At 45.0% G+C, this 16,530-nt stretch overlaps 1 protein-coding gene across 2 annotated transcripts in view; it reads right to left on the bottom strand.

Annotated features, from left to right (window-relative positions):
* ZC3H14 (zinc finger CCCH-type containing 14) overlaps positions 1 to 16,530 on the bottom strand; it is a 319,723-nt gene that overhangs the window by 42,418 nt on the left and 260,775 nt on the right. For both annotated transcript variants that reach the window (XM_078660018.1, XM_078660019.1), the window contains exon 13: positions 2,711 to 2,828. In XM_078660018.1, the coding sequence (XP_078516144.1) occupies positions 2,711 to 2,828 (118 nt within the window). The remainder of the gene's footprint in view (positions 1 to 2,710; positions 2,829 to 16,530) is intronic.

Below are 16,530 nucleotides of genomic sequence, written 5' to 3'. Positions count from 1 at the left end.
TACTTTTCACAGCTGTATTCACCTGCCTATTTAACTCAAAAGCAACATGTTTGTTCACGGGACAACACAGTGATTTTGGGGACAGGCGGAATGCTGAGGAGTTGTGGCACCTGCATTGACATAGGCTGAGTTGCTCTCCACTCTGATCTGTTGCATCCCATTCATCTTGACGTGAGTTTAGAGCGGTCCTTTGGTAGTCTCCAGAGTGTAAGATAATCGCTGCTGCAAATAGGGTACCATAGAAAAATATGATTTGACCAGCAGCTAAGTGCAACTGTTATGGCACCCTTGCAGTGGTGTGGGCTTCCTGATGTGGCGTACGAGGTGACCAAAATAGTGCAGGTGATTACATTCTCTAAAGATGCGTTAAAGTCTAAGATAGAAGAGGTGAGAAATAACTTTTCTCTGCTTCAACAAGACCTAAGAAATGACATGAACAGAATCACTGAAACTAAAGGCTGAATATTCAAGCTGTGTAAGGCATCGTTCAAACCCTGTGGCAAACAGTATCAAACCTTCCAATGATGTTAGAGGGTGTGAATGTGAGGGCGGATGACACTAAGGACAAAGTCCATAGAAATATTCTGCGCTTGGCTGGTTCCAGAATGCTGCGAAGGAGCCCACTCTGAAAGATTCCTGGAACAATGGGTCTCTAAAATATTACCCATTGTACAAACTCTCTTTTTTGTCATAAAAGGTGCATAAAAGGAAGCCTCTGCCGGGTGCCCCTCCCCACCCCACCCCATGATCGTGAGCTTTCTAAATTGTAAAGACAGAAACCAACTGTAGCAGGTGTCAGAGGGGGAGCTAGAGACATTACCTGATGAAGAACAGTGGAAATCTAGGGCGTCACAATACAGTTTCATTTTATTCAGCCAAAACATCTTCACAATACTTACCTTACCAGAGCCATGTTATGGAGATTTCTTCTTACTCCTTCTCAGCTCTATCCTAGATACAGAACCTTATGCACAAGCAAATGTCACTGTAGTAAAATTGAGACATTCTGAAGAAGAGTTCTGGCCACCCTCAGTGAAATGTGGAATGGAGGCTACCCAATGATCCTAAAATGGCCTAGTTGCATGTAAATGTTGCTCTGAAATCGAAAAGATACAGGATGGCACAGTTGTGGCTGGGTCAGCTAAGCCTTGTAATATGTGACCGTGTATAACTGTATATAAACACAGGAGATTAATTTGTGCCTTCCGGATCATTGGCACTTGGTACCCGATCCTCAGCCAGTCTCGCCATCACTAGGGGTCTGGGCATCATCATATCTCTTTTGACATAAGTGTGGAAGGGGGGTCCACATCTTATCATACTGAGATGTTGTATCTCTAAGTGTGGCCGCAAGATGTCCATAACATGGCTACTCCACACCTTAAACCACCACATGTCCACTTTTGGCAGTGCAGGGCCCTGCATCTTTCGGCCACCACCACCCAGGCCAACAGCAATACCTGAGATAGTAATTTATTAGTGGCCGAAGAGAGACGACACAGCCCCTCCTCATCAGTCAGACCCAACAAGACTTTCTGGGGTTTCACTGGCAAAGTAACATTAGTAATCTTCTTGATGGTTCCAATACCTGGGTCCAAAATAATTGGATTTGAGGGCAGTACCACCACATAGGTTATGTAGGTCCTCTCATCCCACACCCCCTCTAACAGACATCTGAGCTAGCATCGATCACTTTCAACCAAACCTGAACTCCAACTCAGCATCATTTTAAATGCATTAGCCCTATGCTGGAGACATAAGGAGGATTTTGCCACCTTTCCCCCCCAATTCAAATTCAAATCAGCATTCGTCAGGTCCAGCTCAAGGTCCTCTTTCCATTTCTTCATATATGTGAGCGGCGTTAGGGGAGAGTTCTTGTTCAATGCTCTATAAAGCTGGGACAGCCCTTTAGTAGGACCCCTTCAGAAAACAAATCTTCCAACCCCTTTGGTTTCTCTCGCTCCTCATTCCCGTATGGTGGGTTGTCTAGCTCAGTGCAGCAGTTGTGTCACACAGTATAAACCTTTGGGGCTTAACAAGAAATCACTAGTGCACTGATCTCTGGTCCTGGGGATACCATTCTCATATAGTTGGACAAGGCACAATGTGCTGCCACCCCCCTTCCAGGATAAGTATCCTTCATCAATCATGCCCAGCAATAATTCTGGGTTTCCCACCACTTGAGCCAAGGAGGAAGGGAAGGTATGTGCCCACCTCTTGGGTTGCCTGGAAACTGGACCTAAGGGAGCCTCTCCACAGGGGCTTCTACCTACAGCTCATGATCCACAGCGGCGGTCTTTAATCCTCCTAACTCCTTCTATGGAGAGGTTTGGAACAAATTGATCTATGGTTCTGGGGTACTGAGACTGGTGATCCCTCCACAAGGATCCAAAATTGTATGGGGGGTGTCACCTGTTGCAGTTTCCCCCAGTAACTGTGGTATGTTGAGGACCACGCCACCCACATCCCAGAGCTACTCAGCTCCTCGCCCTCCAGAAGTAAAATCTGGCTTGGTGGCCAGAGACCAGTCGGACCTTTACTGCCCCTCTGATCTCGCCTTACCTTGGTAGAGGCCCTACACGATCTTCCGTTCATGAAACCAGTAAGTAGGCCCTACATATACAATCCAGGTTTTCTTACCCTTGTACATCATAAGGGTCAAATGATGAAGATTACAAATTAAAGTGCTTATGAATAATCCTCAACATACTTGCAGGGTGCAGTGGGATGATGATACACACAAGTATCCCCATTTTTGCAGGCTGGCCAATATTTGCATCGTTCAGATATTTTCTGCTTGGCTGGAGCACAATGATCCTCCTCTTCGCCTGCAAAAAAGAAATAAAAAAAAACTATTTTCAATTGCAACTGGTTTTACCATGCTGGATAATCTCAGTTAATCTGGGTATCAGCATAAACCTAACTTCTTGGGTTTGTGAGAAAGGGTTACACAGCATGTAGAGTTGCATAAACATGTTATGTCTGTTCATTTACACCGCTCCCTCTCTTCCGAGTTTGCGAGACTTCCTCTAGTTCATATCTTTGTGAGAGAGGGGCCAGTAAACAAGCAGCATGTATACAATATTGCAAATACTCCCCAAGATATCACCTCTTTACAGGAACATTTCCCATGTCAGAAACAGCAATTATGTACTAAGAAAAAATATGTACCAAACTACTTCAACAGTATATGTATATGTGGCCTAAGGCACAGTATACATCATTGACCACAGACATTAAATGCATCAATGGCCCCAACAAATGGATGTGTATAGGTGCCCCACCAACACTAGAATCAATGACTGCTACTAGTATCATGCATAAATGTCCCGTGGAACTATAGGCATCAATAGTAGCAAATAGTACTGAACATCAATTGCCACAGCAATATTGATCAATGGCCAGTATGTGGCAGGGCCCTCAATAGCCTATTATATCAACGGTAAGGCAAGAGCATGTATCAAGTTTCACAGACATAAGCATGATTGGGTTTAGCAGTAAATATATGATTTGCCACAGATAAAATGTTTCAGTGGCCACAGGCATTATGTGCATCAATGGGCCCAAGCAGTATATGTGAATTAACATGCCTACAATGTCACAAGCAATAACGGCCTTACAGAGCAATTAGGTTGAACTGCCCACAAATCAAAATGCATTAATGGCCAGACACAGTAAAGTGCATTTATTGCATCAGATGTAAAGATTACTAATTAGCAGTAAGTGATGTCTCGCAGTGCTTCCTGGCAGTGTCTCACAAGTGTACATTTTATATTGATAAATAAAAAAATAATAATAAAAGACAAATACATAGCAGAAGTGTTGTACAAAGCACCATATAAAAACAGAAACAGTGGTAGCAACATTTAAGTCTTGTAATGTGATATTAGTGACATGGTTTTGGACAGAATAGTTAAATCCCAGCTTCCACACATGACCAAAATGAATTGTGTAACATTAAGCAATGAGATAATCTCCCTTTAAAAATCTATCTATACCCAGTGTAAATTAAGGCACAAGTCTGTGCCCTTTTACCTGTCAGAATGTGCAGCACTTTGCAATTTGTTTATCTCTACTTCATAAAAAGGAGAAAGTACCATATTCTTTACAGGGGGTATCAAGTTCCCCTAACGAGGCACTTGATACAAATTAAAAGGATCCACAAAGTCATGTGAAAGTAAAACGCCAGTAAGTAGTGTACCCATCTCTAAGAATAAATCATTTCCTTCAAAGCTATACCAACCTAAGGAGGTAAAACATCTAAATGAGTGAGTGCTCAACAAGAGGAAAGGCTATAGTGGGACGAGGGGCTCATATTTCCTCAATCAAACAAATTCCCAAAAGGGGGAAACGCCCCAAGAAAAACAGAAACTGCTGGAAGAGGTGGGAATGTCAGAATGTAAATCAGAGGGAATCAAAGATGAAACAGATTAATAAGGTAAAGATGAAGTTAAATCTAGAAAATAAAGAATGTGGCGACTGCTTGGTCGTACATGTCGAACTGCTTAGATCAGGAAAGAAAAGTGAAAATAGAGGCCATCAAATTGGGCACATTTATTGCAGATATTACAAAATGTTCCCTGGCTAAAAGCCATAACCTCAAATTATATTAAAACAGGTTGTCTTATTATAGGGTAAAGACGGACAGAGAGTCACAAAGATGTAGTGTTTCTCCCTTTTGATAAAAAATCAACATGGCATGCTGAGCAATAATTTAAACTTTAAGGAAAGTAATATTTTTAATACAGGAAATGGAGCAATTGCATGTCAAACCACTTTTAAATATTCATGTTGGTTTAAGCAGTCATCCAGTTTGTTTATCTTTGAAAGAAGAAAACTGGCACCTGCAAAAGAGATCCAGTGGGTTTCATACAGGGAATATAAAAAGAACCCTGCCAAGAAATAGAGCAGACATACAAGGCATTGACAAGCATAACTATTATCCATCTGTATGTCCGAGTTCTTTTTAGGAAGAAGATGAGGAAAAGACTGAGATAATATAATATAATATTATAGGATCAGCGATATTGATTAGGATACTCCTGAAGAATCCATGGATTAGGTAGAAGGATGAATTCAGTATGTATTCATAAAGTATTAGAATTAAATTATTCCAGCAGACATGGCTGTATCAAAAAAATCAATGTTTGAAGGATATGGCCAACTATATTCCCAGATGAGAACTAAAGATACTGATCCTCCATCAGGTGGCTTAATAATCCTAACAGCGCCAAAGATAGCAATAAGTATACAGCAAATATATACTAGTTGGGACTGGATATAGGCATTTAAAATCAATGTATATAATAATTCCGCATCAACTGATTATGGTAAAAGTATATATAATACTAGTTGATAGGTTATACAATAGGAGTCCACAAAATCGCATTAATGACAACCCAAGTCATAAATGTGCAGTTTCAAAATACTTTAATTGTGATAATGGTTTATTTTAATTTAAATCTGAGTACAATACAGGGGGACTTATGCCAGGATGATCTAATATCAGCATATAAGCTACATGTAGGTGTATTTCCAAAATGTGTAAGATCTAAGGCAATTTGTGAAATGAAAAATGTAAAAATGTTCAGATAATTAGGGTTAGATGTGTTTGAATAGTTGCTTTATATCCAGTATTCCCGAAACACACACCTTTATGCAGGACAAACAAAGGTGTCAGATAGAATATATTATATTCAAGCTTGGCACTTTGGACTGATTAGTGACTTAAAGGTACCTCATATAGAAGGCAGTGACATCCCAATTTAAGAGCTTCTCCAAGTTTACAGATATATAGATTAGAAAAAAATGATAAGTTATGTTATGTTATGTTAAATTAATTTGTTGAGCGCACTAACACCATTAGGTTTCTTGGCGCTGTTCGGAGAGAGCAGAGAGAGACAGAACTAACATAACAGTAAATAAGAGCTAATTGTATGCTTCAATAAAAAGGTGAGTTTTGAGGGAGGATCTGAAACTGGAATAGGGGGAGGATAGCCTGAGCGGGAGAGGTAAAGAATTCCAAAAAGACGGGGCTAGGAAGGAGAACCTAAGGCCACCGTGTTTCTTCCGCTTGAATCTGGGAACAGATAAAAGGGCCATATGGGAGGACCGGAGGGTGCGGGAGGGGACATAGTGATGAAGCAGAGAAGAAATGAAAGCGGGGCCATGACCAGAGAGGGATTTGAAGATGATACAACCCAGCTTGAATTTGCAACGAGCAGAGACCGGAAGCCAGTGGAGATCCTTTAAGAGCGGTTGGACATGTTGATCTCTGGGCTGATGATATATCAGACGGGCGGCCTGATTTTGAATCAGCTGGAGTCTCCTGAGTTGGTAAACAGGGATGCCTACATATAATACATTCGCGTAGTCAAGCCTAGACATGACTAACGCAAGTAAGGCCAAAATGAGGGCATCGGTGGTGAGTAGGCGAGAGATCTTGCGTATCTTCCTGAGCTGGTAATGACTGGAGGAGACTACGGCACTAATCTGGGGTGTCATCGATAGATCGTTGCTGATGACCACACCCAGACTTTTTGCCGAATTGACAGGACAAGGCGGGGTGCCCAGGCTGGCCGGCCAGAAGGAGGGATGCCATGGATTGGAGGGTCCCCCGACAAGCACCAGCTCGGTCTTGTCGGGGTTAAGCTTCAGATGATTTGCACCTATCCAATCGCTGATGAAGCAGAGGGCATTTTGAAAAGTAGAGATGGATTCGGTCCCGGAGTCAATGGTGAAGACCAATTGAATGTCGTCCGCATAGTTAAATGCGGAGACATTAAAACGGTGAAGGGAACGGATTAGCGGGGCCAAATATAAATTAAAAAGAAGAGGGGATAGGGAAGAGCCCTGAGGGACACCACAGGTCAGCTCGACTTGAGAGGCGGAGAACTGAGACAGCCTGACAGCCTGATGGCGGTGGGTCAGGAAAGAGCGCACCCAGTCCAGGGCAGTGCCCTGGATGCCAGCCTCTCTGACACGGTCGACCAGGATGTCATGGTCGACCGTGTCAAAGGCGGCTGACAGATCCAAAAGGACCAGGGCCTGGCAGATGTTAGTGTCGGCGCCCCTGCGTAGTTCGTCCATCACAGAGAGGATGACTGCTTCTGTGGAATGTGCTGGTCTAAATCCAGCCTGCTGGGGGTCCAGAACACAAGAGTCCTCCACAAAAGAGGTAAGGGTTTGGGTAACATGAGACTCCAAGACCTTGCTGAGGAAGGGGAGGAGAGAAATTGGGCGATAGTTGCTCATATTGGACTGGTCAGCCGTGGGTTTTTTCAAGATAGCGACCACTTCTGCCCGTTTGAAAGATCCTGGGACCACCCCCATAGTCAGGGAGTTGTTTAGAAGAGCTAAAGGGGGGTCCGGGCATGAAGTGAAGGCTTCTCGTAGGGCCGACGGGGGGCAACAGTCGCTGGGAGATCCGGAGGAAACTTTAAGCAAAAGGGAAAGGAATTTGTCTTTAGAGATGAGCGGGAACTGAGTGAGGGTGTGAGTGTGATAGGGAAGGGAAGGAGTGGGAGAAGGGGAAGCAGATGAGACGTGGACAGAGATGCTGGTTTTAATTTTGACAATTTTGTCCACAAAAAATTGATTCAAAGAATCACACAATAGCTGGGAAGGGAGAGGAGCGATAGTGACTCTCGCCGGATTAGATAATTCCTCAACAATAGAAAAGATGTCTTTGGACTTGTTGATGGAATTCAAGATCTTATTGGAGAAATAACAGGATTTAGCCCTGGCTATGGCAGACTTGTATTCTCTCAGTTGGGAGGAGAAGACAGCTTTAGTCTGCGAAGAGTAGTCTCGGCGCCAGCGTCTTTCGGCCTGGCGGAGACTAAGTTTCAGCGCCTTAAGTTCCTCGGTGAACCACCTATGGGCCTCATGATTTCGCCGCGTTTTAACAGGTTTTAAAGGTGCCACCGAGTCGGCGGCGGAGACCAGCCAGTGGACAAGGTCGTCGGACTGAGAGTCAATAGAGGTAATGGGTTCCGTAATAGAGGGAGCAGATGAGCTCAGGAGGGAGGTGAATTTGTTAATGTCAGCCTTATTCCAATTGCGTGCCAAGAAGTTGGAGTCTCGGGCAACACTGACCGGAGCGGGTTTAGCAAGGGAAAAGGTGATGAGGGAATGGTCCGACCAAAGACAGGGGAGAACAAGGGGGGTGGAGATATCCAGGGAAGAGGTCCATACCTGATCCAGGATATGACCTTTAGTGTGCGTGGGTGTATGTATATGCTGGGTACAATTGAAACCCAGCATAAGCTCAGAAAAGGCAAGGGAATCAGAGGTTTCGTGGGGGTCAGATGGCCAGTAATTAAAATCGCCCAGGACCAAAACATTGGTGTTATTAATGGTCAGCTGCGAGATGAGCTCGCCGAACTGGACTGAGAAATTTGGCATGGATTGGGGGGGACGATAGACTAGGACACATACTAGAGAGGAGCCGGGTTGCTCCAACCTGAGTGCTAAACAGTCAACCATGGAAATACTAGAAGTAGACACCATGGAAAACCGGTTTGGGTGCCTAATAATGGCTGCAACCCCACCGCCCACTTTACCAGAGGGGCGGTTGGCTTGTAGTATGTAATATCCAGGGGGAGTAGCCGCCAGGATATCAGGAGTGGAATCATCTGTGAGCCAGGTCTCGGTCAAGAATAGGATATCAGGCTGTTCCGACCCTAGAAGATAAAAGATGTCAGATTGATGGCTGACCAGAGACCGAGTATTGAGGTACATCACAGATAGAGAAGGTTTGGGTCCTAGTCCCGGGATGGGAAGAGAGGACTTGCCGGAGGGGTCCAGGGGTCTATGGATAGAAGATGAGAGAATGATCTCAGGGAATGTAGTCCTGGGAACAGGCAAGCCGCAAACAGCGTGCTTGACTGAAGGCTCGGGGGGGGGGGAAGAGCAGAATTGTGAAGGGAAATAATAAGGGAACGGGGAAGAGTGGGACTAGGGACAGAGTAAGGTGCCCCGTGCCCCGGCCTGCCGCGGACGGGCGCAGACGGGCTTAACTCAGGCGCAACTCCGGCGCGCCTACGTCGCGCCCGCTGCGCTCGTCCGCTGCGCTGACACATGATGGCCGTTTAAATAGGGGCGGGACGAGGGAGGAGGGAGGAGTATCAGGGGAGCTTAATGCAGAGGGAAGCCCAAACTAAGATGGCGCCCGCTGCGCTGGGGACCCGCGATTTCAAACAGCCCCCAGCCAGCCGCTCCGCTCTGCAAGTGAAAACAGGAATTAGTAACCTGCACAACTTTGACGTAAGGTTGTCAGACAATATTAAAAGCAATGCGCTAAAAAGACGCCACTGCTCGTAATCAGTGGGGCGAGATACCACAAATATCACAAGAGGCTCTCTCTCACTCTCAGCTCTCTAATGTCGGCAGAACGAGCCCACTGCCACCGGGCTGCCCGCCAAACACCAGCAGAGAAGTGAAACGCGCTCCTAAATAGGGGCGGGACGAGGGAGGAGTATCAGGGGAGCTTAATGCAGAGGGAAGCCCAAACTAAGATGGCGCCCGCTGCGCTGGGGACCCGCGATTTCAAACAGCCCCCAGCCAGCCGCTCCGCTCTGCAAGTGAAAACAGGAATTAGTAACCTGCACAACTTTGAGGTAAGGTTGTCAGACAATATTAAAAGCAATGCGCTAAAAAGACGCCACCGCTCGTAATCAGCGGGGCGAGATACCACAAATATCACAAGAGGCTCTCTCTCACTCTCAGCTCTCTAATGTCGGCAGAACGAGCCCACTGCCACCAGGCTGCCCGCCAAACACCAGCAGAGAAGTGAAACGCGCTCCTAAATAGGGGCGGGACGAGGGAGGAGTATCAGGGGAGCTTAATGCAGAGGGAAGCCCAAACTAAGATGGCGCCCGCTGCGCTGGGGACCCGCGATTTCAAACAGCCCCCAGCCAGCCGCTCCGCTCTGCAAGTGAAAACAGGAATTAGTAACCTGCACAACTTTGAGGTAAGGTTGTCAGACAATATTAAAAGCAATGCGCTAAAAAGACGCCACCGCTCGTAATCAGCGGGGCGAGATACCACAAATATCACAAGAGGCTCTCTCTCACTCTCAGCTCTCTAATGTCGGCAGAACGAGCCCACTGCCACCGGGCTGCCCGCCAAACAAACTCTACATGTGGAATTCTCAAGGCGAGTAACAACTCCTATTGATGGCAAACAATTACCATTACTTTCTACGGTACATGGAACCACAGATTTAAAAAATTTGGATTTGGTTGAAATGGATATAATTAATTGGTGCAATAAAATAAATAAGGAGGTGGTCAAACGTATGAAAGTCTATCTGGAAAAGTTCAAGCACATACCTAACAACAGGACAAGGTATGTAAAAAAGAATGTTGTGTAGTTAGATGTTCAGTACTAAGACTTAAAACATAAGAAGGTTAAATGTAAATGTAAATGTCGGAATTTGTAAAGCGCACAGCTACCTCCACCGGAGGTGTCCCGGCGCTGTCCGTATACCGCTTAGGAACCCTTCCTGGCTTTCCTGGGAAACGTCCACTCCTGGGCACCCCCCAGGTGCAGCCAGGCATCCCAGCGCTTTTGGGGCCGTTGTGGAGACTAAGCAAGCTATTGCCCAGAGTTGCAGCGTGGGACCCATGATCAGAACAGGTACTGAGGCGAGAATATCCAGTCAGGGGAATTAATGGGCCGGAGACCCGCCGAGGCGGGAATCGAACCCTGGTCCCTGGCCAGAGCTCTGCATCAAGGTCTGCCTGCTCTAACCATTGAGCCACACTTCTCCACCGGTTAAAGCAGAGAAAGTGACCAAAGTGGATTGATCAGTTGAATAAAGTGTATTCTGGAATGAAAGCAAAATGTAAGTCTTTCATAAGAGAAAGGACATAATTGTATAATTCCAATTGGGAGCTAATGATATTGGCAAATACATCAAAGGATATAGCAAGCTTTTGGCGATTAGTCCAGCCTGGGTCAGGCAGACAATCAAGTCTGACCAGGTGTATAGTGTCGGAAGAGGATTGGTTACTCTACCTGAAAGAACGTTACACAAATGGAAATTTCGATCCCTAATCCAATCGATATATATGCAATATAGAAATAGTTTCTCTCTTCACTGTAAAATCCATAACAAAAAGTTATACCTTCTCTTAATATGTCGAGGGTAGTGGGCCTGGATGATCTCTCTACAATAATATGAAAAAAATCCAATATAGAGGGGCGTGATAGTATATTCATTCCAGTATTCAATATAGCACAAAAACTGGACAGTTGGAAAGCCAATTTTGTATATGGATGATCACATAGTTCCTAAAAATTACCAGCTTTTTAGCCTATTCTCCAGTCATTGAATATTTGGATTAAGGTTAAAGAGCTAATTCCAACTGAACAAGGAGGATTTAAAAGAAGCCACTCAGTAGTGAGATGGCCAATAAATCAACTGAAACCTGGGTTAATTATTTCTGTTGCTTCATAGATTTTCGCATCACATTTATTTTAATTAATCAAGAGATGTTAAGGCAATAATGAAATGACTTCCTGAGGCTTATTAGCAATATTAAAACAACTACGAAGCAGGGAAAAGAGTTAGATGCAATTTGTTCTCTGTCAAAAATAATACCATTAAAGAATTAACTATGCCCATGTTACATTTTAGCCCCCACACTATTTGCACTTTATATACTGGACCTCTAAGTCATCATATTAGTGGAGTGGTGTGGCTCACTGGTTAGAGGCGGCAGACCCGGAAGCAGAAGTCGGCCCGGGACCAGGGTTCGATTCCCGACATGGCAGGGTCGTGGACCAGGGTCAGCGGACTTGATAATTCTCGCCTCGGTGCCTACTCTAACCAGGGGTCCCACTCGGCAACTCTGGGCATTAACTTGCCTAATCTCCACAATGGCCCCTTCAACGCCGGGGATGCCTGGCTCCACCTTGGGGATTCCCAGCATGGACCATCCCACAGGGAAAGCCAGTACGGGTTCCCCAGCGGTATACAGCGCCAGGACGCCGACTGGCAACAGTGCGCTTTACAAGTATACACATTACATTACATTGCATTACATTACATTTACATTACATATCTCTTGATTATTTGAAGCAGATAAATTGGCAATAATGGGCATGACCCAACTTGAACATCATAGCCACTTCATGTTATAAACATGGTGAATTGAAAAACTTTATGAACATGGAGTTAAAAGGACAATTGTTTTGATTGCAGGTATTTTAATGAAAATGATTTTAATATAGATACGCTTTTGAAATTATCGAAGCAGGAATGAGAGATCTGGGTTACATGGAAAGAAGGGAAAAAGACTTGAGCTATTTGGCTAAGAAAAACACAACTTTTTGATTAAAACCAAAGCCGCAATCATCAGCCTATGCCAATCTCAAAGACTTACCAAATTGAGAGATGCAAAATGCACTGTTAAAAGTTAGAATACATCTAAATTCACTACAAGCCAAAACAGAGGGCATAACAATTTTTGAAGAAATTATTGGCACCTGTAGTTCTGGATTGGGGACAAGTGTATACGTTTACATATATTGATGTAGCGTTTAAAATTTCTCACTTCAAAGATGCCGTTTTTAAACCAGGTCTAACTAAATATAGGATAATGCCTGGAATGCATGTAGTAAGATTGTTGTACGTTATGCAATTCTGGGATGTAACCTGTGCTGGGGAAACTTTTAGTGACTGCAGAAGAATTGAAATGCTTAAATGGATTTCATCTAAATATGCACTGTAATGTGAACTTTGAGTTTTTCTGTTTAACAGACTGTTAGACCGGTTAGCTCTTTGGGTGGTCCCTCCTATCTTTTTTTTTTCTTTTCCTCCCCTTTCTGCCTCCTTCATTTTATTTCCCCCTTTTCGTCCACCATACTTTTTTATTGGTGATGTCCTTAGAGCTCTGGGTGCCTCATTATTTTTACACCATGACGGGGCACAGGTGTTCTTTTAAAATGGAGGTGGTAGTGAGGTGATCCTTTACAAAATGGTGGCTTCCAACTGCCAAAGAATTTTACCTCAGGAACTGGCCCATTCTAGTGACCTGGGTCCAGGGGCATATAAGGTCAGCACCTGGGCGGCCATTTTGTGTCATCAGAGAGCTAGCTGGAGTGCAGGCTGAAGCGTCAGGGGAGTGGAACACTTAGGGGGTTGACTTCCTTCAAGGGTTGCGTCCTTTCTGCTGTCATCACCCCCGGCCTTAGACCTGACCAGGTGTAGACACACCTTTATTGAATTCTGCCCTGGGAACTCCCCAGAATAGGAGAAACTGACACTTTCCCTGAAACAAATTAAGTGACGGCTGGTGCTCGGGCTGAGTCAAGAGTACTGCCCCCTTGAGGTCCCTCAGTAAGAAGAGCCGTTCTTTTTCCGACCCTGAGAAACCCCCTTTAGAGAAGGAACGGTGAACCTCTGTCACCCCCCCCCCCGTTTCCTGAACGATCTGAAACCTGAAAAGAGCTGTCCCCTTACCTGCGCTGAGGAGCGCTGTTCGAAGCCACTCCCCCCCCCCCCCCCCCCCCCCCCCCCCCTCCTTCCAGGACGGGACTGCCGGGGACCTGTTGAGCAGCATCGGAGTTCGAGGTGCCCGGGTGGGAGTTGCGCCCCCTTTTCAGATAGGGAGGAGACTGTGTGAGAGGTGGCGCAGGAGCCGCTGCTGACTAGCTCCAAGGCGGCCGCATAGCTCAGAGGCGTCACTCTCCCGCGCAGGCCCAGCAGGGATCTTGTCAGCGTGACAGAGGGGCAGCGCTGCAGAACCGCCACTTCCCTCCCGCGCAGGCCCAGTGAAGCGAGGCTTTCACCCGAGAGGCGGAGGAAGTGTCTTGGGGGAGTGATCGTGCTGAGGAGGAGTCAGCTGGAAGGTGAAGCGGTAGCGTCTTCCCTCCCGCGCAGGCCCAGAGAGTAAGTCGGCATGGCTGGGGAGAGCGAGGACGCTAAGAGAAGAGTCTGCCTGTGGTGAGGTGACGACTCCCGCTGCACGGGTTGGCTGAATCAGGACAAACGTCAACTCTGCCACTTTTGCACATCATAGTTTTACATTTTTCTTTTTAGACACGAATGAGACAGACAACTTTTTTATGAAGAAGATGCTATCAGAGGCAAAGATTATTGATCCAATTAGAGTTACTAAAGACCCAAAAAAGATCCGTTACAAATCCCTCCAATGGATTTTTAGACAGAAAACCCAGTTCCTGAAATCCAATTCCATTCCTAGGATAAGTAACACAACCGATTTAAACAACCTCAACCTAGGTGAAGAGGGATGCATGGATAGGAAAACAAAGCTATGGAAAGAAAACGGTTTTGAAAAAATAGATGACTTCCTGGCTGGTAACAGGTGGAAGACATGGGACCAAGTTGCTAGCCAGGTAAGCCATTCCCATTCCGTTTTGAAACGGTCCTTTTTAGGTCTCGCCCTGGAACAGGGACAGAGACTCTATAGCTGTCTGATGCCGGGGAATGAGGGACACAAAACTGGCACGATTTTTAGCAGTCGGATTTGGCTGCGCGAACGCGCACGTTCCGTCCTGCGCCGCCCTCCCAGCCTACTGCGCATGCGCCGCCCTCCCAGCCTACTGCGCATGCGCCGCCCTCCCAGCCTACCGCGCATGCATGCATACACACAGACACACACACACACACACACACACACGTCGCAGACAGACACTCGCTCACACACACACCCCCTCCCTCACAGTCACACACACGCACTCCAAGACACATACACACACGCACGCACACACATACACACACATACACAGGCCGCCTCCCCCCCGCGCCTACATGCTCCTCTCCCTCCGCCCGCCCGCCGCTCAGCAACGCACTCACCGGCTTCCTCTCCTCAGCTGCAAGGCCCGGCAGCAGGACTCTTCTTCCCTCCTTCGGCACCGGGGCGCAGGGTAGGCTCCTGCCTGCTCCGGTGCTCCCTGCTCCCAACACGGCTCCAATCGCGGCTCTTCCGTGGGAGGCGGGGTAGGCTCCCGCCCTCCTACTTCCTGTTTCCGGGTGTCGCGCCGGCCTGCCTGACTTCCTGGTCGCAGGCCGGCAGAGTAACGAGGATGTTTTGCGGTATGTATTTATTTATTTAATTATGCATTTTTATATAGCGCAGACTTTACCCGAAGGCGGTATTTATTTTTTTATGTATTTATGCATTTTTATATAGCGCGGACTTTACCCGAAGGCGGTATTTCTTTATTCATGTATTTATGCATTTTTATATAGCGCGGACTTTACCCGAAGGCGGTAATGCTTGCCTTAGCGTAATGGTGTTCCTTCTTAATTTATTGGTGGTGTCCCTGTTAGAATTATTCCCACTTTTAGTCTAGCAATGCTTGGCATGATGTTGGCATCTTTGGCATTATTGAGCCCATCCCTGGTATAATGGGACCACAACGTATTGTGGGCATTCTTGACCCAATTGTGCTTCTCTTCACCAGCGGTGATGGTCATCCCTGGCATGCGATGGGTGTTCATGGAATTGGATGTTGATATGTAGACATGTAAAGCCAGACTCTGTCCATGGGGCAGTAATATTCATGAGTACTTGATGACATGGAGATCAAAAATACAACTAAAACTGAAAAGCCATTATTTTGAGAGACTGTCATATTTGTTTTTGGGAATCAGAAATATTTATTAAAATGAAATGCTTGTAATAACAAGCCAATGCATGATTACCAGCTGTGATCGTGTTTTCAAAATGTTTGTAAAGTTGATGTTAAAGTGATAATTCATGCTAATTTCTGTAGTCTTATTTACATCTTGTTTACAATTATACTATACTACTAATGTATGTTTGCTAGCCATAACTGTACTGTTATATGTTACATTTTAATTACAGTGTTTGCCTTTTACAATCATTTTCTTACAAACTACCTCGTAAAACAAAAATATTTAGGGCTAAAATATTTTGCACTGTTTGCACAATATATTTGTGATGTTTACACTTACCTATTTGAAATTAAAATGTACAAATGGACATTTAGTCAATTACCATTAAAAAGTTTAACTTTTTTGCTAAGATATTCTTGTAATCTTTTATGCAAACAAATTTAAATACTGCATAAATAATTTTAACAACAAATACTTTATATGTAGCTTTTTATGTACATAAGAAAACTATAGCATAAAGCAAAAAACATTGCCATTTACAATAATAATAGCTCAAACTTAAATAATGCGAGACCTATTGCATTGCAAATGCTTGTTTATGTTGATTCCAATACTCAGAGAGCTGGATATAGGAAATCTCTATTTTAAAGAAAATATCTCCACAGCACTGAATAATAAATCTCAAAAAAAGATGAGTATTTGGGTTAAAATATTAAAGGAGGACAGGAAACAGGAATTCTCGAGTAAGATTTTTGAGAGGTGGAAAAAAAGGGAGGATATTGAAATCAATGAACAAATTTGGGATCAAGTAAATAAATTTAACAAAACAATCTTTCGCGGCGCTAATTTTAAGCGCATGCAATTTTATAATAAATGGCTGATTTACAGAACTCCCTCCTATCTCAACAATATCTTTC

This window comes from Lissotriton helveticus, chromosome 9, assembly GCF_964261635.1.
Source record: "Lissotriton helveticus chromosome 9, aLisHel1.1, whole genome shotgun sequence".
NCBI classification, from domain to species: Eukaryota; Metazoa; Chordata; class Amphibia; order Caudata; family Salamandridae; genus Lissotriton; species Lissotriton helveticus.
This window is presented reverse-complemented; position numbering and strand designations above follow the sequence as displayed.